We start from the raw sequence: 22,565 nt of genomic DNA on the forward strand, positions 1-22,565 counted from the left end.
GCATCCCATGAATTTTGGTATGGTGTATCTTCATTTTCATTCATTTCAAAATATTTTCTAATTTCCCTTTTGATTTCTTCTTTGACTTAGGTTATTTAGCAGTATTGGAGAAGGCAGTGGCACCCCACTCCAGTACTCTTGCCTGGAAAATCCATGGACGGAGGAGCCTGGTAGGCTGCAGTCCATGGGATTGCTAAGAATTGGACACGACTGAGCGACTTCACTTTCACTTTTTCCTTTCATGCATTGGAGAAGGAAATGGCAACAGTATGTTGTTTAACTTCCCTATATTTGTGAGTTTAAGGGTTTTTTTGTTGGTAATTTCATTCCATTGTATTCAGAGACTACAGTGTTTATGATTTCAATCCTTTTAAGCCTACTCAGACTTGTCTTATCATCTAGCATATATGGTCTATCTTGGAGAATGTTTCATAAGCATAAGCACTTAAAGAGTTCTGTTGTGTTGAACATTCTATGGATGTCTTAAGTCTAGTTGATTTATAGTGTTATTCAAGTCTTATCTATCCTTGTTTATCTGTACGTGATACTTTGGATAGTAAAGCCCTAGGTTTCTTCTCTAGCAGCTTTCTATTAATTCAGTTGACTTTCTGTTGGTGAAAGCATAAATATTCCAGCTTGATATGTTTGCTATTGTATATTAGCTGGCTTCTTCTGTATTAAAACCATAGGGAAGATATCAAGAAAGGGGACGGGGGGAAGCCCAAGACATTCTCTGATTTTAAAGAACCTGCTCTGTTGAGGATACTTTTAACATGGACTTAAGAAATTGTCACAGCAATCCCAGTTAGAGATGTTGGCAGCCTAAAGTAAGGATTTAAAAATGGATGGAAAGGTTTCAAAAAACACTGAGGAAATAAAATGAATGGGACATAATGATTGTTAGTTGAGGGGAGAGCAGGTTTGAGGAAAACTGAATAGTGAAGGATGATTACTTATGCTTCTCTCAATAGGTAAGTCACTTCATCATTAACATACGGAACAAAAGGTTTGGTATGGTTGAGATAGTTTGAGACCCCAGTTGGACATGAATGACTAGTAGTCAACTGGTTATATGATGCTGGCACTCAGAAGAGTGGCTTGAAATTTTGGAAGTCATAAGCATCCAGTTGGTAGTCAAAGGCTGAAAGTAGATGAAATCACTCAGGGAAATTTTGTAGAGAGGAGAATTGAGGAAGGAATTCTGAAGAACTGCATTTATGGGTGGAGGGCAAGGATGGGCAGAGAAGGAGAAGCCCTCAAAAGGGACATGTAAGGAGTAGCCTGCTAATTAGTGGAATACGTGGAAAGTATGCCATTATAGAAGCCCAGAAGGGCAGCATTTGCAGGAGAAACTGGTTAACATTACTAAACACATAGAAAGAAGATAAGGATTGAGATGTGACTGTTGAATTTCATAAGAAGATTGTTGATACACTAATAGTGGTTGGAATAAAGTGATAATTTGAAAACTCAGAGGTGAGGGAGAAGAAAATAGAGACCAGAGGATAGGCACAGGGATTGAGTTACTTTTTTTTTTTTTTACTTATAGCATTGTGGAGATAGAAGTAAAATTTTTTTTTTTTAGCTCCTTTTCACAAAGATTTAAGTTTAAATGCTTCCATATAAGCAAGGAAAGAACTAATAAATTAGGATACATTAAAGAAACAGTATTAGTGTTGTACCTTAAAATGTCTCAATTTCATTGAATTCCTCAGGAGTTTTATAAATTAGTATTTAACAATCTGGAATATAAATTTCTGAGACACAAGTTAATTTTTTTTTTATAGTGAACATTTTCCCTTACATTCAAGATTATTGAGGACTTGCCAATCAGATTTGTCATTGTGTCTCAAAATAACTTCTAGGGACAGGAGGAGTAAACTTCCTTTATGAAAAGGAGCCATTATTTTAGCAGGAGGACAGATTTCAAAAGATAAGTGAGTTATCTTTTTGGCTTAAAAAAGAGTCTTAATTAAGGAGACTTCAGTTTTTTTTTTCTCCTGTCTTTAAGCTTATTTTCTTATTTTTCTTTTTTTTAAAAGATATTTAATTTTTAAAGTAAAATGAATTAATATACAGAAAGGGCTCAAAACAGTTTCTGTGCATTGTTCTTGGTGTTGGTTTTGTTATTGTTTTTTAGGAAGTGTTATTATTCATAAGACATCAGTTTTCACAAAGAAAACAAGTTTCAGACATCTACAATTAATTTGAAAGCAGTTAACAACATATATCTGACTTTGTTATTCTCATTATTCTTTGATTTTTGGGCCACCATTAAATGGTGAGGACATATGTACATACAGCATATGTAATCTTCAGCAGACTATTAATGCAAACTAAAAAAAAAACTCTTTGATGTTTTGCTATGACAGATAAGTTTCCCTGCCTACTGCCTCACAGCTCCTTTAAGATGATGCTTTTGACTTTGGCCTTTTTATTTCACCACCTCTGTAATAACTCTAATGACCTCTTGTGGAGCACGTTTTTACACACAGTGTAGAACTTTGCTATATAGAATAGGAATCTGAAGCTTCAGACTTTATACCAAAAGTTAGTAGCTGTCCTTCACTTGCAGTGTTTCAGCTTGATCAAGCAGCTTCTCTGTGAATGGCTTTATCCTTCCTTACTATTTCTTCTGCTAAATTTGGCTTTACATTGGAAATAGAAGTGTTTGCTTTTGTCCCTCTGAACTCTGGGAAAATAAGCCACCTAAATTAGCCCTGTGTAGCTTTCTCAACCCTTTTAATCGAGTTCTGTTTTCCAGGCCTGTTCCTCCTCTTAAGTCAGAAGTCCTTCTCTTTATACTGGTCCTAAGAATTTGTCTATATTTGCACTAACATTAGCATATTAAGTTATTTATATCTAGGATGTTGTGAACAGTATAAAGTTACAATTCAGTTTGTTTATTTTGGGAAGAAGTATTTTTACAGTCAAAATTGAGTCTTCACAGGGTGTTATTGCTGGAGAAACCTTGAGTCTTCAGAAATCTCACACTGTTTTATATGTGAATTAACTAATATTCTGAGAATTATAACCCTGAGTGGTATTGTACTAAACCTTCATTTATTTTTCTTCTTTTTGTTTTTATTTTCTGCTCTTAGCATCACTTTTCAAGATAGTTAAAAATTTTCTCTTCTCTGATGTTGCCCTGTTTTTTGGTTGCTATGGAAATGTCCCAGGCAAATGGCAAATTAAGGCCAAAGATAATAATTAAACTCATCTCATGGGGTAGGGCAGGGTGGAAGGAGATCCAGGATTTTCTTCTTACAGACAATAAGGTTTTGTTTGATGTAATATCTTGCTCTAGGTAACTTACGCTGTGAATTAACATAAGAACTGAGTTTTAGTCTCAACTTGACAATTTATTAACTTTGGGCAAGTTATTTAATGCTGCTGAAGATCAAGAGTTACCTATAAAATGGGTATAATAATGCTTCTGAAGAGTGACTAGGCCAGAATAGATGCTTGAGGAATTTTAATTTTCTTACTTCTCTTTCTAAATCAGACACACATAAAATAAACCTTGATGGAGGAGATGGTAATAACTTTTTAACAATTTTTAAAATGTCAGTTTGAATATATTTAAATGAAATCTTCAAAGCAGTATAATTTAGCTATTTATTTAATTTAGCTATTCCCTTGTAGCTCAGTCGGTAAAGAATCTGCCTGCAATGCAGGAGACCTGGGTTCAATTCCTGTGTCAGGAAGATCCCCTGGAGAAGGAAATGGCAACCCACTCCAGTATTCTTGCCTGGAGAATCCCATGGACAGAGGAATCTGGCAGGCTACAGTCCTTGGCATTGCAAGAGTCGGACACGACTTAGTGACCAAACTACTACTACTACTAGAATTACTGCTGTGCTCATAGAACAGTCTGAAACGTATCTTTATATTTTTAAATTACTACATTAAAATTAAAAACTATGACTTTATAAAAAACCTTTAATGGCTATTTAAACAGCTTTATTGAAGTATAATTTACATGCTGTAAAATTTACTTAAGTGTACAGTTCAACAATTTTTAGTAAATTTTTAGACTTGTGCAACCATCGGCACAATTTTAGAACATTTCCATCATCCTAAGCTCCCTTGCCATAATGACTTAATTGCACCTGTTAAGTGGCAGAAATTAGAGAATTTTAAAGTACCAGCTTATGGGTTAAGCTGGCCTGAATTTGAATCATAGTCCAGCCACTCACTAGTATTCTGGTTTCTTTATCTTTAAAATGGAAATAACTATATCACAGTGTTGCTGTGAACATTTAATTAATTAGATACAGTATATAGAGCACTGAAAGTACTGGCACCTAGTTGGTGCTTAACAAATACTGGTTACTGGTGGTGGTTTAGATTGTGGTTTAGATTTGTGGTGGACATTTAAATGAGAGACACACCTGAAAACACTTGGCATGAGACATGACACATGGTTTACTTTTGGAAAGCCAAGCTCTGTTACACATCATGTTATCATAATTTTGCCTATAGTAGCTCTTTGGGAATTGCTTTAATCACCCTTAAACCTTAAGGCTCACAACATGTAGTTGTTTGTTGTTTTGCAGAGGCATGGGTTTGAAAGGAGTTACTACAAGGCATTTACATGACTTGGAGTTTGATGTCTGCAAACTAGTCACTTAGCTGGTGGAATGAGTCAGTGGTTTTATTGTTTACTGTTCACTGAAATAATTTTCTTACTCTGATAAGATTTTATTTCCTTTTAAAAGAAAAAAAAACTCTGATGATAATATTGAAGATTAATTTTATTAATATAGGTGGATAAGGATGAGATGGTTAGATAGCATCATGGACTCAATGGACATGAATCTAAGCAAACTCCGGGAGATAGTGAAGGACAGGTGAGCCTGGCATGCTGCAGTGTGTGGGATCGCACAGTCAGACATGACTGAGTGATTGAACATCAACAGCATAAGAGATATTTTGAGTGATGGTTTTTAATCAGAATTTAGAAGTTGGGAAGAATTAGTAAAATGTCAATGTCACATTCTGTCTAGTAACTCCTATCAAGGGTATGGAAGAAGGCACAGAAGATGACCTTCTAAATGCTGTTTAAGCATACTCCTGTGGGTGTAAGAATGTGTATTTTATTTAGGAAGTTATATATGATTTTTTAAAATAAGTTTGGGCTCTCTTCAAGGTCAGACTGAGTGCTGTTTAATTTGTATTCTGAATGATCTATTACCAGTTATCAACAGTAAGATCACCAATTGTTGCCATCTACAAAGGAGAGTAGGTCTTGTTTAAACTGATGGGAAAGTTAACCATTGCTCTCATCATTGAGCAGCAGAGTGACTCTTGTATTTTTTTTAGAAATAAGAGGATCCATCATTTATGTTCTGTTTCTGATTAGGAAGGTTCCAGTAGAATTACTCTTAATGAGCTAGATTCAGTCTGAGCTCTAACACATATTTTACCTGCAGACTTTGAGCACATGTGCATTAATTAATAGAAAATTTTTTTTCTTACATAGCCTTGCTCTGAGGAAGTTTAAAGAATCTAGATGTTGGTATTTAATAATTTTATTTTGTGTTTACTCTTTTTATTTGTTTTTTAATTGAAGGATAATTGCTTTACAGAATTTTGTTGTTTTCTGTCAAACCTCAACATGAATCAGCCATAGGTATTCATATATCCCCTCCCTTTTGAACCTCCCTTCCATCTCCCTCCCAGTCCTACCCCTCTAGGTTGACACAGAGCCCCTGTTTCAGTTTCCTGAGACATACAGCAAATTTCCATTGGCTATCTGTTTTACATATGGTAATGTAAGTTTCCATGTTACTCTCTCCATACGTCTCACCCTCTCCTCCCCTCTCCTCATGTCCATAAATCTATTCCATATGTCTGTTTCTCCGTTGCTGCCCTGCAAATGAATTCTTCAGTACCATTTTTCTAGATTGCGTATATATACATTAGTATACAATATTTATCTTTCTCTTTCTGACTTACTTCACTCTGTATAATAGGCTCTAGGTTCATCCACCTCATTAGAACTGACTCAAATGTGTTCCTTCTTATGGCTGAGTAATATTCCACTGTGTATATGTACCACAACTTCCTTATCCATCATCTGTTGGTGGACATCTAGGTTGCTTCCATGCTCTAGCTGTTGTAAATAGTGCTGCAATGAACGATGGGAAATGTGTCTTTTTCAATTTGGTTTCCTCGGGGTTTATGCCTAGGAGTGGGATTGCTGGGTCATATGGTGGTTTTATTCCTAGTTTTTTAAGGAATCTCCATACCATCTTCCATAGTGGCTGTATCAATTTACATTCCCACCTACAGTGCAAGAGTGTTCCATTTCTCCACACCCTCTCCAGCATTTGTTGTTGTACACTTTTTGAAATGATGGCCACTCTGACCTGTGTGAAGTGATATCTCATTGGAGTTTTGATTTGCATTTCTCTAATAATGAGCAGTGTTGAGCATCTTTTCATGTGTTTGCTAGCCATCTGCATGTTTTCTTTGAAGAAATGTCTATTTAAGTCTCTTTCCCACTTTTGATTGGGTTGTTTGCTTTTCTGGCATTGAGTTGTATGAGCTACTTGTATATTTTGGAAATTAATCCTTTGTCAGTTGTTTCATTTGCTGTTATTTTCTCCCATTCTGAGGGTTGTCTTTTCACCTTGCTTAGTTTCCTTTGCTGTGCAAAAGGCTTTTGAGTTTAATCAGGTCCCACTTGTTTACTTTTGTTTTTATTTCCATCACTCTAGGAGGAGGTGGGTCATAGAGGATCTTGCTTTGATTTCTGTCATCAAATGTTCTGCCTATGTTTTCCTCTAACAGTTTTATAGTTTTTGGTCTTACATTTAGGTCTTTGATCCATTTTGAGTTTATCTTTGTGTGTCGTGTTAGGAAGTGTTCTAATTTCATTCTTTTACGTGTAGCTATCCAATTTTTCCAGCATCATTTATTGAAGAGGCTGTCTTTGCCCCCATTGTATATTCTTGCCTCCTTTGTCAAAATAAGATACCTGTAGGTGTGTGGGTTTATTTCTGGGCTTTCTATCTTGTTCCATTGGGCTATATTTCTGTTTTTGTGCCAGTACCATACTGTCTTGATGACTGTAGCATTATGGTATAATCTGAAGTCAGGAAGGTTGATTCCTCCAGCTCCATCGTTCTTTCTCAAGACTGCTTTGGCTAATCAGGGTCTTTTGTGTTTCCATATGAATTGTGAAATTTTTTCTTATAGTTCTGTGAAAACTGCCATTGGTAATTTGATAGGGATCGCATTGAAACTGTAGATTGCATTTAGTAGTATAGTCATTTTCACAATATTGATTCTTCCTACCCAGGAACATGGAATATTTCTCCATCTGTTTATGTCATCTTTGATTTCTTTTATCAGTGTCTTATAATTTTTTGTGTAGAGTTCTTTTGTCTCCTTAGGTAAGTTTATTCCTAGAGATATTTTTATTTTTTGTTGCAATGGTGAATGGGATTGCTTCCTTAATTTCTCTTTCTGGTATTTCATTGTTAGTATATAGAATTGCAAGTGATTGCTGTGTACTGATTTTGAATCCTGCAACTTTGCTAAATTAACTGATTAGCTGTAGTAATTTTTTGATACTATCTTTAGGATTTTCTATGTACAGTATCATGTCACCTGCAGACAGTGAGCGCTTTACTTCCTCTTTTCTATCTGGATTCCTTTTATTTCTTTTTCTTCTCTGATTGCTGTAGCTAGGACTTCCAGAACTATGTTGAATACTAGTGACAAAAGTGGACACCCTTGTCTCGTTCCTGATGTTAGGGGGATGCTTTCAGTTTTGCACCACTGAGAAGAATGTTTGCTGTAGGCTTATCATACATGGCCTTTACTGTGTTGAGGTAGGTTTCTTCTATGCCCATTTTTTGAAGAGTTTTGATCATAAATGGCTGCTGAATTTTGTCAAAGGCTTTTTCTGCATCTGTTGAGATTATCATATGGTTTTTATCTTTCAATTTGTTAATATGGTGTATTACATTGATTGATTTGCGTATGTTGAAGAATTCTTGCATCCCTGGAATAAACCCAACTTGATCATGGAGTATGAGGTTTTTGATGTGTTGGTGAATTCTGTTTGCTAAAATTTTATTGAGAATTTTTGCATCTATGTTCATCAGTGATAAGTGGCCTGTCGTTTTCTTTTTTTGTGTTGTCTTTGTCTGGTTTTGGTATCAGGGTGATAGTGACCTTGTAGAATGAGTTTGGAAGTGTTCCTCCCTCTGCAGTGTTTTGAAAGAGTTTTAGAAGGATAGGCATTAGCTCTTCTCTAAATGTTTGATAGAATTCTCCTGTGAAGCCATCTGGTCCTGGGCTTTTGTTTTTTGGGAGATTTTTGATCACAGCTTCAATTTCAGTGCTTGTAATTGGGTTGTTCAATAATTTCTGCTTCTTCCTGGTTCAGTCTTGGAAGATTAAAGTTTTCTAAGAATCTGTCCATTTCTTCCAGGTTATCCGTTTTATTGCCATATAGTTGTTCATAATAGTCTCTTATAATCCTTTGTATTTCTGTGTTGTCTATTGTAACCTCTCCTTTTTCATTTCTAATTTTGTTGATTTGATTATTCTCTCTTTCTTGATGAGTCTGGCTAAAGGGTTGTCAATTTTGTTTATCTTCTCAAAGAACCAGCTTTTAGTTTTATTAATCTTTTACTACTGTTTCTTTCATTGCTTTTTCATTTATTTCTGCTCTAATCTTTATGATTTATTTCCTTCTGCTAATTTGTTGTTGTTCTTCTTTTTCTTTTCCACTTGCTTTATTTAGGTGTAAAGTTAGGTTGTCTATTCGATGTTTATCTTGTTTCTTGAGGTAGGACTGTATTGCTATACACTTCCCTCTTAGAAGTGCTTTTGCTGCATCCCATTGGTTTTGAGTTGTGTTTTCATTGTCATTTATTTCTAGAAATTTTTTGATTTCCCTTTTGATTTTTTCAGTAACCTGTTGGTTATTTAGAAATGTATTGTTTAATCTCAATGTGTTTGTGTTTTTTACAGTTTTTTTCTTATAATTGATATCTAGTCTAGTGTGTCAGAAAAGATGCTTGATAATGATTTCAATTTTCTTAAATTAACTGTTCCATGTGCACTTGAGAAGAAGGTGTATTCTTCTGTATTTGGATGGAATGTCCTGAAGATATCAATGAGATCCATCTCATCTAATGTATTATTTAATACTTGTGTTTTCCTCACAAGGAATACTTATGGTTTCCTTTGTGGGAGTTCTCACTATTTGATACTCCCTAGGGTTAGTTCTCTGGTAGTCTAGGGTCTTGGAGTCAGTGCTCCCACTCCAAAAGCTCAGGGCTTGATCTTGGTGATGTTGAGAAGAGCCATTTATTTCACTGGAGTGGTGAGACCAAAATACCAGCACAGTCGCCGTAGGTGGGGTGTGGCACTCTCTTCCTGTTACTTTTTTATTTTTTTCATTTTTATTCCAGGTGGTCACCTGTTGCAATAATCTCTTTGGACACACCTAGAATTCCAACAAAGTCACTTAATTCCTGTTTCTTTGTCCAGTGACAGCTCCTTTGTCTTCTCAGCCTCCTCATGCTTGTTATGATTAAAGTGTCTCATGTTTACTCTTGATTGAAAGAATGTTTATTATATTCGCAAAGTCATATGTCCTTTGTGGTTTAGATGTGTTTTGTAGTTGAAGGTGGTGTAAAGAACTGTCTTTGAGAAGCTTGAACAATGTTTTAAAAGATGACTTTGGAGAAAGATGTTTAAAGAATGAGGAAGTGGAAATTCTTCTTGTATCTACTACAACAGTTTGAGTCTTGAGAAAAGCTTTGGTTTTTGATTTTGCTGATTGAAATAGAATCATCAAAGTGTGACTTAACCCTATTCTTATTCATTAAATTTTCTATCCAAAGTCAAACTTTTAAAATATTGTTCTCTCCTTGTCTCTCAAACCCATGTTTTTGGTCAAAAGAGTGCTTTTTAGCGAAGAACTGGGTGCTGATTCTGAATGATAATTCTATAAACTTTGTTATGCCTCTAAGAGCTACTTAACTGGAATGTGTGAGGGGTTAGCAATTATATACTTCATTTTACTAGGTTAATACAGATGGAAATGATACATTTCATTATAAAAGTAATAAACTATGCTAGTTCTTTGAAACATAAATTATAGAGAAGTTCTTAAAGGGTTTTTAATGAATTTTATAAAGAACTAATAAGTAATTTTGATGACTTGACCATCCAAATATGTATAGTAAAAGAAGATCAGTTTATTAAAGAAAATATTTTTAATAGTTTTATAGTAATTCTTTGTGTTCTAAATGTGGTCTGTCTTCTCTTGTTTTCATTATTTCAGGTTTTTTGTACTTATATAAGTAAATTGTGATTGTATACATTTTGTAAGTTGCCCAACTGTGTAACTGCTGTCAAGTTTGTTAGATATTTTCTGTATCTTTTTCTTCTATCCATTTATATTCATTGATACCAAGACTGTAGGATTTTCCCCCCCAACACAAATGACATCATACATATTGGTCTGAAAATTTTGCTTTAACTTAACATTTCTGCATGCTTAATTCTCTTTTTAATTATTCTGCATGTTTTGATAGTATAGGCATACCTTGTTTTAAAAAACAATGAAGTGGATCATTTCCTGGTTCTTCAGTGCCTTAACATTACGATCAGATACCATTGTTGTTGTTTAGTTGCAAAGTCATGTTTGTCTCTTTTGTGACTCCATGGACTATAGCCTGCCAAGGCTCCTCTGTACATGGGATTTCCCAGGCAAGAATAGTGGAGTGGGTCCCATTTCTTTCTCTAGGGGATCTTCCAGACCCAGGAAAATCTCTTGCTTTTTAGGTGGATTCTTTACCATGAGCTACTGGTTATGAGTTAAAAGATCCTATAGTTTTTGGTTCCCTCTAATTCTTTAGTCTCACCTCATATCTTTTTGTCTTGCTCTCTGTTTTATTTTTTGTTTTGTTTCTGGCTTCCCTGTAGCTTTGATTTTTTTTTCAAGCTCCCCATTTGTACTATATTGAATTTAGTCTCAGAATCTGTGATTATGTTTTTCTTTTACCTGTTATAAAATCTATACACAACGCATATTGGGCTTTCCTGGTGGCTCAAACAGTAAATAATCTGCCTGCAGTGCAGGAGACCTGGGTTCAATCCCTGGGTTGGGAAGATCCCCTGAAGAAGGGAATGGCAACCCACTCCAGTATTCTTGCCTGGGGACTCCCATGGACAGAAGAGTCTGGAGGGCTACAATCCATGGGGTTGCAAAAGAGCAGGACGCAATTTAGCAACTAAACAATAAAATCTGGGTTATTATTGCAGCTCTTTCTGTTTTTAGCTTATTCAGCCTTACTAAACCTCCATTTCTCATGGAGTTGACAGTTGAACTCCATTGACCCTCTGATCAGTTGAAAATCTATGTTTAATTTACAGTTAGCTCTCCATATGTATGGTTCCTCCTTATCTGTGGTTCTGCACCCAAGGATTCAGTCAATTGCAGGTTGTTGTGCTGTGCTGTGCTTAGTCACTCAGTTATGTCCAACTCTTTGCAACCCCATGGACAGTAGCCCACCAGGCTCCTCTGTCCATGGGATTCTCCAGGCAAGAATACTGGAGCGGGTTGCCATGCCTTCCTCCAGGGGATTTTCCCAACTCGGGGATTGAACCCAGGTCTCCCACATTGCAGGCAGATTCTTTACCATCTGGGCCACCAGGGAAGCAGGTCGTTGTAATATGCAGTATTTACTATTGAAAAAAAAAAATTCCACGTACAAGTGGACCCTTGGTATTCAAACCTATGATGTTTAAGGGTCAACTGTATCTGTAAAATGAGATAACAGTAGTTACCTACTTTTTATCATTTTGTTCTATGTAAAGCATTTAGTACATTTATAGTATGTGGCACATGACATATAAATAGTAAAAATTATACTGATTGTGCAATAAAGCATTTATGTTTTGTGCTCTTTTGGGTTTCTATAGTTTTACAGTGTTAAGGGAATAAAGAGCCATGTTTTAACTTTGTTTTATGATTAATTAACAAATGTTAAGTTCTTTACACAGCCATACTAGTAAAAAGGAAGGAATCATTCACTGTGTGAAGGTTTAACCTAAGATCACATTCTTTTTAGGCATTAATTTAAGCTGCATGCTAATTTATAGAAAAGATTGGATGATACTTAATCAACTTCAGCAAACATTTCTGACTAATAACCAGTTCTTGTTCTAAATATTATGTCTTTTAAGCACTTTTCTCCTTTATTTTGGAGCATTCTACAACCCCATGCAAATTGTAGCATTTGACTTTACAATTGAGTAATTAGATACTTCATTTTCTTTTTTAACACTTCGGATGATGGGCTCTTTTTATTAAGTATAAAGATTTAATTAATGTAAACATGCCTGTAGCTACTCATTCTATTTGCAGGTATATTTTATTTAAAATATTTATAATTAATTATAGAAATAAAAATGTGGGCATTTTCTTTACTCACTCTGTCCTGTTATTGCACAGGCCATTTGAACATATACACAGATAACTTTAATTTTAGATCTACATATGAAATTAACTTGTTAACTGTCTAGGTTCTTATATTTTTTCCCCCATTATCCATTTGTTTGATAGCACAAAAATCCAGACAAAGCTCAGGTTACTCACAAGGCAGATACTACAGAGTTTCATTGTTTCCCTAATAATTCAGAGTCTGGATCACAGTACTAGTAGTGCTTAGTAAAAATTTGTTCAGTGACTGGATAAAATTTTTTAGCATACTAATGGAAATTGTTCTCTCAATAATGGGCTTGCATTTAAGGTTGAATTACTTCAGTAAAACCTAAATTAAATGTAATGCTTGGAAAATAAAATGTGTAGATAATTTACCTTTCTAATTAATTACAGCTTAGATGAGTTTTTCTTTTTTTCCATAAGCAGTCTCTAGGGAGCATAATCAAATCTTTAAGAACATGTAATACTGTGTTACTTTATTGTTCTGTTCATCAGTTCTCATTTTTAGAAACTACAGTTACAGTAAGTATAGCAGGTTGTTTAAGATATGTGCAAGAAATTTCAGATTAGATTTTATATGTAAAGAAAATTTATGTTAGACACAGGTGATAAGTTTTGTAATTTGATTTTTATCCCCTACCAAAAGGAAGTGGAGAGACAGTAAAATTTTACTGTATGTATATGTGTTCTGGTTAACTGTATTGTTCTATCATTCTTAAACTTGAGAATTTAAAAAATCTTTTGAAGTAAATAATTTTAACTATAACACAATATACTATAGCAGCAAATATAAGCCATAACAGAGGCTTAAAGATCTTTACCAGTTAAAAAACAAACAAAAAAACTCTTAAGATAAATGTTAAAAACCCCACAATCGCTTTTTAATCTCATTACCCACACTGAATTTGATGATAAAAATATTTTAGGGTAGTTTTTACTTTAGGCCAGTTTTTAAAAAAACTCTTTATTAGGGTATAACATACACTGAAATGTATACATTGTTAAGTGTAGAGCTTCATGAATTTTCACAGATGAACAGATTGTGTGCAGATCAAAGTAGTCTTAGCTATCTTAAGTCTAATTTTAAAATATAAAACAATCATAAACTTAGATAAATTGAGAGACTTAGATCTTGGATCCAGCTTTGTTATTGTCACCTACAGCAAATTACTTCCTTTTTCTGAGGTCTACTCTCCATCTCTAAAATGAAGGGATGAGACTAGCTGTTTTATTATGGCTCTGATTTTGTCAAAATGCAAAAAAGGTAGACTGTGTTGATATAAATGTGGTATAAAATGTTATAGGTAGTGGGGTGAGAATGTACAGTAAAGGAAGGCAGTCATTTTCTTTCTTTGTTTTTCAGGTTATATTTCACACTATGTGCTGACTGTATTTACAGAAGATATTTAAAAAAAAAAAAACTTTTTTCAAAGATTTTGATTCCAGTGGAATCTTTGCTTTAGATTTTGTGTGTGTGTGAGTAAATTGTAACTCCAGAACAATGCCTGTGCAAGCTCCACAGTGGACGGATTTCCTCTCCTGCCCAATTTGCACTCAGACTTTTGACGAAACAATTAGAAAGCCCATCAGTTTGGGTTGTGGCCATACTGTCTGCAAGATGTGCCTGAACAAACTCCACCGCAAGGCTTGCCCATTTGACCAGACCACTATCAATACAGACATTGAACTCCTCCCAGTGAACTCAGCGTTGTTGCAGCTAGTGGGTGCTCAGGTTAGTTGGGTAACTTGTTACATTTTTAAATGTCTGTATATGTGTATTTTCCTTCTGAGAGAAACTGATTAAGATTGAGTCCTATTGCCTTCTATTTAAATAGATGCAATTCTGTAAAGTATTGTTTAGACACTTTGTTTCAGCACCTTAGGTTCTGTTGTGCTGGTGCAGTGTTTCTCATTGCACAGTAACATTCAATCTGGTGGTTAGATTTTCTCAACAGCCTTAGCTCTCAGATCACTAGAGAAACCTTAGAGGTAAGTCACAAGGACTTCTTAATATTAAGGAAGATATTATTTGCTAAACAATTGCATTTTACTTAATAAGAAAAATGAAGCTGCTTCAGACAATTTTACTTAGTAGATACTAACTGAAATGAAAGATACAGAAGGTAATGAAAACTGTAGAACACTGCCTTTGGAATCTTTTGTCTAGAGTAGGAGCAAATGCTCCTTTAATACATAAAATGTAAAAATTAGTGATTCTGAAGGTGATACTCTGAAAGCTTTGTGTCAGTATTCTCAAGTTAGAGATCAGTAGTATCTTCAGAAGGTTTCACAAAGCCAAGGAAGGCAGGCTTTTCAGAGATAAATATGATTCACTTAAACAATCCCTCACTGATTTGCATAGTGTGAGTCTGAAGTGTCCTATGTTTACTGTGAATTATTTTCTGTCCAAGTTCTAAATATACTAGAACTTGGACATTAATACTTATGTTAATATTAGTACCACTAATATTTGCTGAATCAGTCTTCCTCTAAGTGGATAAAAAGTAAGGAAGGTCGATACTATGTATGCTGGAGATAAAGAGAGTGATTCTAGAACAGCTTATTCAAAAGGAAAACTTACTGGACTTACCTGGACATCCAGTGGTTGGGACTCTGCACTTCCATTGCCGAGGGCCCAGGTTCAATTCCTCATCAGGGAACTGAGATCTCAATAGCTGCAGCCAAAAAACAAATACGAAACCAGAAGCATAGTGCGTCAACACTGTCAAGAGAGTAAGAGAACAGCTCACAGAATGGAAGAAAATAATTGTAAATCACATATCTGAGAAGAAACATGTATCTAGAACATATAAAGAACTCTTTCAACTCCATTATAAAAAGAACATCATTTTTAAATGGATAGAGATCTGTACACCTCACCAAAGATATGCACATGGCAAATGAGCAAATAAAAACTTGCTCAGCATTGTTTGTCATTAAAAAATTGCAAATTAAAATGACAGTCAGAGGTATAACTACTATGTAGAAAATAAATAAGGGGCAAAGATATATTTTACAATAAGGAAAAGATAGCCCACATTTTATAGCAAGTATAAACAAAATATAACCTTTAATAATTGTGCAAACAGCAATGAGATACCACTACACATGAATTAAAATAGCTAAAATTCAAAACACAGTGCAAAATACTGGTGAGTATATAAAGCAACAGAGACCCTTCATTTATTACTGATGGGAATGCAAAATCGTACAGCTGCTTTGGAAGTTATTATATGATTCTGTTTATATGAAATGTTGTAAATAGGCAAATCCAGAGAGACAAAAAATAGTTTCTTCATACAACTGGAGGAGGTTTGAGGGGAAATATGGCAGGCGTGACTGTGGGATTCTTTTAAGGGGCCATGAAAATGTTCTAAAATTTTGATGTTGCATAACTAAATATACTTAAAGTCATTGAATATATACCTTAAATGGGTCAGTTATATGTTATGCAAATTATGTCTCAATAAAGCTGTTACAGAAATAAAACAAAAATTTTAAAATGCTATAATTTTGTATGTATGTATAGAAAAGATCTTTTGAAAGAATTCAGTTAATTTAATGGGAGTTTTGATAGTGACAGTGATAGAGTGCAAATGAAAGTGTCAGTTGCTCACTTGTGTCCAGCTCTTTCCGACCCCATGGACCGTATCTCACCAGGCTCCTTTGTCCATTGGGTTCTCCAGGGAAGATATACTGAAGTGGGTTGCCATTTCCTCCAGGGGATCTTCCCAACCCAGAGATTGAACCTGGGTCTCCCGCACTACACTACCACTCCTGGGTGAACCGCACTACAGGCCGCTTCTTTACCATGAGCCACCAGGGAGAGTAGGAGTGCATAAAATCTATTCAACAAAGCATTTGATCATAATTAGTGAGCACTCAAACACCCTTTTTTTGACCTCTAGGTTCCTGAGCAGCAGCCCATTACTTTGTGTAGTGGGGTTGAAGATACAAAACATTATGAGGAAGCCAAGAAATGTGTAGAAGAATTAGCACTGTACCTGAAACCACTCAGCAGTGCTAGAGGTAAATTGGATGAAATTATCCATGCTAATTAAGCACAAGTTCATCAAAGATGCTTTTGTGACCATAAAAATTGTGGGCTGTGTTAACAAAATTCATTTATTTATTATAAGCCAAACCCACTGATGTTAAATAATATCATTATAAACCATATCAAATAAAGTAGTGAATTTAAAGTTTAGGTACCGTTTATTGGAAACATTTTTTGAATGGGTTGCAAAAGTAGGTATAAGCATACTAGTGGTTTCAGAAGGGCTTTGTATCATTTGACAGCCCTGAATTGTCTGCCTTCTATCCAGTTTTGTGTGGTGTGCTATTGGGGATATAATACAATTGAAAGTTACCATTACTGTCTTGCCAGTATGGCTTGTTTTCATTGAAAAGGTGAGCTTAACCACTGTGAAATGTACCAAATCTGTTAGGACCTAAGATTTGAATTTTTAATTATCAATATTGACTAGCCTTTTAAAATTATGCTTAAAATGAATAATGATATATTTAATGTCATCGTGAGTATTCCACTTGCATGTGGTTAACAGCTTTGTATACTTTTAAACTACAAACTAGGCTTCATTTGTGTGATTTGTATTGTTTATTTTAAATATCCTGATAGAACCCAGAACTATTCCATATACCTGTAAGTCAGTCAGCCCATTAGAGGAAGTTTTTCTGGACTCCAAAACTTCATTGGAAACCTAGAAATAACTCTTTCTTCTATTTTAAAGGCGTGGGTCTGAATAGTACTACTCAGAGTGTTCTGAGTCGCCCAATGCAGAGGAAGCTAGTGACGCTGGTCCACTGCCAACTAGTGGAAGAAGAAGGCAGGATTCGTGCCATGAGGGCAGCCCGATCTTTAGGTGAACGAACAGTTACAGAGCTCATTCTCCAACACCAGAATCCTCAGCAACTCTCTTCCAATCTTTGGGCAGCAGTCAGAGCTAGAGGCTGCCAGTTCCTTGGACCAGGTATATAATTTTATATTTAAAGTATAGTGTAGGCGCTATAGGTGATATAAAAAGGCCAGTTCTTTGCAATATTCTGTTGTTATCAAGTAATGTCTCACTTGGTTTCCTATAATCATGGCGTGGGTAATTCCAGGTCAGTTTTTCAGTACACTTAAAACTTTTCTCTTAACTGTATTAACCTGCTTTCTTAAATATATGGAATGTAATACAAGATTGCCCCCATATGGTTCAAAAAGTGTAGCTGTGAATATTGGTTGTTGTTGTGTTGCCCATTAATTAAGTGGTACCTGTAGAAATTATTAAATATCACCCTTCTAAGAAATAGATTTATCTAGTATCTGTACATGATAAATTTTTTTTTTTTTCAACTTTTCCTAGCAATGCAGGAGGAAGCCCTAAAGCTGGTTCTCCTGGCCTTAGAAGATGGTTCTGCTTTGTCTAGAAAAGTATTGGTTCTCTTTGTGGTGCAAAGATTGGAGCCACGGTTTCCTCAAGCCTCTAAAACTAGCATTGGGCATGTTGTCCAGCTCCTTTATAGAGCCTCCTGCTTCAAGGTATGGTAAATTTCAAGTTAAAAGGAAACTTTCTTTCCCCAAACTTAAGTAGTAAAACTTGAGTTTAATAAAGTTGCCTGTATCTTTTCATAAATTTTAGCAGATTTTCTTTTAAAGAATGTAGATGATGGTCCAGTGGTTAAGACTTCTTCCAAAACAGGGGGTGCGGGTTGGATCCCTGGTCAGGAAGATAAGATCCCACAGGCCTCCTGGCCAAAAAACTAAAACATAAAACAGAAGCAATATTGTAACAAGTTAAACAAAGACTTTAAAAATAGTCCTTATCAAGAAAAGAAGAAAAAAAAATCTAAAAAAAAAGAACAAGAATGTAGTCACTTAGCTGTGTCTGACTTTGCATCCCTGTGTACCATAGCTCACCAGGCTCCTCTGTCTATGGGATTCTCCAGGCAAGAATACTGGAGTGCGTTGCCATTCCCTTGTCCAGGGAGATGGTGTCTTATTAAAGTTAAATTTTGTTGCATTGAATTTTTTATATTAGATATTGAACAGCAAAGATCAAATCAAGGCATATAGATTTTTTTATTTGAAGAGACTATAAAGCCATGTCAGTTTTCCATCAAGACTACAAACAGAATTGATCTAAAGAGAGAGTCATTAAAGCAGGAGTGCATTTTACGTGGCTATTTGCTCCTGACATAATTCCACATATACAGCACAGGAGCTCCATTTGCCATTTTGATTTTAGTATATGCAGTAACGCAGAACGTAGTCCTTTGTATGCCAGATTGAATTGGCACACTTCAAACATTGGTGTCCAGTATGTTGTCTCTTGCTGTTCATTTTGTTTTCCTTCTTAAAGTCATGGTTTCCTGCTTTTGACACAACATATAACAAGTACTTCATGGGCCAGGGAGCCTGTGTAAAAAATTGTTAATTGATAACAAGCTATAAGGAGGCCATCGCATCCCCTCATCTGACACTCAAACTAAAAAAGGCAGTGTTTTTCAGAATAGTTGCATGAGAATTTTCTTCTTTTCAAAGTATTTTCATGTCTCTATGTGGTCTTATAATATATAAACACAGTTTGTTTCTTACTTGACTCATGAGATTACATATGTCTTATTAGGTCACCAAACGTGATGAAGACTCTTCTTTGATGCAGCTGAAAGAAGAATTTAGAACCTATGAAGCTCTGCGGCGAGAACATGACTCCCAGATAGTGCAGATTGCTATGGAAGCAGGCTTACGAATTGCACCAGACCAGTGGTCCTCTTTGCTGTATGGGGACCAGTCTCACAAATCTCATATGCAGTCCATTATTGACAAGGTAGACTCTTTTTTTTGTTCTTTATTTCTTGGACTAATCATGGAGTTTGGTAATTCATTTATTTAATAAATATGTATTAAAATGAATACTATATATCAGGCTCTTGTAAATTATATTCTCTATAGCTGAGTGTCATGTCATAACTAGTCGCATCATAATACCAGTTTGTTCATATAAAGGTTTTTAAATTGAGGTGTAGCTGACATTGCTTATATAAGAATTGATTTAATTAATGTTTTACATTTTATCCAGTGCTGCTTTCCATCCCTTTGAGGGTCTCCCGTCTCTATTTTCTCATTGCCTCTCTCCCCTTTATTTTTCTCTGAGTTTTGATCACTATATTTGTTAAACTCATTTTCTCAGTGCTTTTATCTTCTTCCTGGAGCACCTATTTAATAGCCTGAAAGATGTGTACACTGAGGTTTCTTTTGACTCTCAGCCAGGAAAATCTCACATAATAAATTATCAACCATTCTAAATTTGATCAGATTTTCAGTTTATCTCTACTTTTAATTGTTGTTTGTTCTGATGAAAAGATCACTTAAGTACACATGAATTTTAGGTCAGACCCCTAAAATTTCTGACTCTAAAAGCTATATTTAATTATCTTAAAGCTATAGAGTAAGTATTTAAGCTGGTTTTGTTGTAATTCAACATGAAATTTGTGAAAGTGCTGTATAAAAGTCTTTAAGTGCCATTTGTATATATTATGTTCAATGATTTTTAAAAACTTTCTGTTTTCCTTAATTTTTGCTACTTTATCTTAAATCCTTATAACCATAGAAATGAGACTATATGTGAGAGTCCACCCTATATTTAATTTAAAGAAATGTCAGTATGTAAGAGTAGCCTAAATAAAAAATATTTAACACTTACTGAGAGCTTGCTGTGTGTCTAGTAGTTTTAATTATTTATTTTTTTATTTTAATGTGTTAATACTTTGCTTAGAATGTTTTACTTTTTGGCCATACCACATGGCTTGTGGGATCTTTGTTCCCTGACCAGGGATTAAACCCTGGCCATGGTAGTGAAAGTGCCAAGTCCCAACCACTAGACCGCCAGGGAACTCCCTGTCTGGTAGTTTTAAATAATTCATTTAATCTTCTCAACAGCCCTGTAATATTCCTTTTATACAGAAACAGAGGCAGGTTAAGTACATTTCTCCAGGGTCATATTGGTAATAAGTGACAGAGCTGGATTTGAACTTGGACCTTCTGACTCAAGAATCCAGCTCTTAACCACGCAAACCTCTTTCCAGGCTATTCTCTCCACCCCACCCCACCCTTTTTTTGTTGTTGCTTTTCCTAAAGATAAGATTCTTGAAATGAGTAGTAGGTCGATGTCAAAGGAGAATTAGGAAATGTGTTTTATAACTATGTGATGCATAATTTTCAGTATATATTATTTGTTCTGTCCTGTGGAGAAGGCACTGGCATCCCACTCCAGTACTCTTGCCTGGAAAAATCCCATGGATGGAGGAGCCTGGTGGGCTGCAGTCCATGGGGTCGCTAAGAGTCAGACACGACCGAGCGACTTCACTTTCACTTTTCACTTTCCTGCATTGGAGAAGGAAATGGCAACCCACTCCAGTGTTCTTGCCTGGAGAATCCCAGGAACAGGGGAGTCTGGTGGGCTGCAGTCTGTGGGGTCGCACAGAGTTGGACATGACTGAAGTGACTTAGCAGCAGCAGTAGCAGTAGATACCTTTACCAAAACTTTACCTGCCACTCCTAGGTGTGAAATTATGTAATAGACTGATTATAACCTTAATCATGATCTTTTAGAGGAGTTCCTTTCTACTTCTGAAGAGAAACTTGACTGACTTTTGTGAAAACTCTAGTAGGAGATTATTAACCTTCTTATCTGAACTGGACTATATACCTAAATGTATACTCTGTAATAATTTGCTCACATTGTGAATTTAATTTGAATTTAATGTCCTAAACTTTCATGCAACAAACTGGTAAATGAAGTTTGCAGTGTGATATCTTGTTACTATATAGAGCAATAGAACTTCCTGTGATAATGAAAATCTTCTGTATACACGCATTGTCCAATATGGTGATCATTAGCCATACTTGGCTATTAAACACTTGACATGTATCTTATGTGACTGATAAACTAAAATTTTTATATTACTTAAAGTTTTTAATAGCCTTACGTAGCTAAGGGCTATTGTATTGGACCATGGAAATAGAGAACTTATTAAAAGTGACAAGAAAATCAATAACCGTACTAAATTAATAAATATGAATTTGGAGTTCACAAAGAGGAAGTGTATCTAATTGATGGGATAGAATGGACCCCAATAATAAATACACATCTAAAACAGTAACATGACAAATATTGTCTGTTAAACTATAAAGAAACATATTCTCTCATTCATTGCTGTGGTTTGTAAAATGGATTACAGATTTTGAGGGAACTAACTTGTCAGTGAAGCCTCAAATTTTTCCATTTTTAAATTGAAATATAGTTGATTTACAGTGTTCTATTACTTTCACATGCGGGATCTTAGTTCCCTGCAGCAGAAGAGGAGTCTTAACCACCAGGCCACTGGGAAGTCCCCAAACCTCAAAATATTCATGGCCTTTACCAAAGTTACTATTTCCAGGAATTTATTTTAAAGGAATAATCCAAACTTTCAAAAAAGTTAGAAATTCAAAAGTGTTATTTGCTAAATTATTTATAAAGGATTATTATAAGGGGATGGTTAAAGAAGTTAACGTTCATCTACTCAGAACACTGAGTAGTTACATGGCCAATAAAATTGCAGTTATGTCAGGACAGATACCCTCTTCAGCTATTAAATAGCATTAAATTTCTTTTTAAAAATGTTAGTGAAATATTTTTGTTAAATCTCAGTGATAGATGCACAGGAATTATATTAGACAATTACTTTGAAGTATTTTATAATAAAGACGGTTAGATATTTTAAAAATATCTTTGTTATAATGTTAATGGTAAACAAATCCAGAAGTTTATAAATAGCCCATTAAAAGTATGTGAAAAACATGCAAAGATGAAAAAATTGAATAAAAGGCATGTCACCATTTTAATGATTAGTTAGTTGTGTTACTCCATGTTTTTTTAAATGTATGCTATTTAAAATATACCTTTTAAAACGACCTGTAGGGGAGAAAAAGTTTCATACGTGTATTTTTTTTTTTAAGTGAAAGTAGAAAGATGCGCATGTCATAGGCAGGATGCAGTCAGTTTCATAAGGTGAGAGCAGCCCTCTTCTATATTAA

At 35.1% G+C, this 22,565-nt stretch overlaps 1 protein-coding gene across 9 annotated transcripts in view; it reads left to right on the top strand.

The window, feature by feature from the left end:
* RC3H1 (ring finger and CCCH-type domains 1) overlaps nt 1-22,565 on the top strand; it is a 75,744-nt gene that overhangs the window by 19,466 nt on the left and 33,713 nt on the right. For all 9 annotated transcript variants that reach the window (XM_086343701.1, XM_086343705.1, XM_086343708.1 and 6 more), the window contains 5 exons: nt 13,845-14,213; nt 16,390-16,510; nt 17,233-17,472; nt 17,851-18,026; nt 19,114-19,314. In XM_086343701.1, coding sequence (XP_086199827.1) covers nt 13,983-14,213; nt 16,390-16,510; nt 17,233-17,472; nt 17,851-18,026; nt 19,114-19,314 — 969 coding nt within the window. In that variant the 5' untranslated portion in view covers nt 13,845-13,982. The remainder of the gene's footprint in view (nt 1-13,844; nt 14,214-16,389; nt 16,511-17,232; nt 17,473-17,850; nt 18,027-19,113; nt 19,315-22,565) is intronic.

The sequence above is a fragment of the Bos grunniens genome, chromosome 16, assembly GCF_055505025.1.
Source record: "Bos grunniens cultivar Pamir isolate PY7600 chromosome 16, Bosgru_T2T1.0, whole genome shotgun sequence".
NCBI classification, from domain to species: Eukaryota; Metazoa; Chordata; class Mammalia; order Artiodactyla; family Bovidae; genus Bos; species Bos grunniens.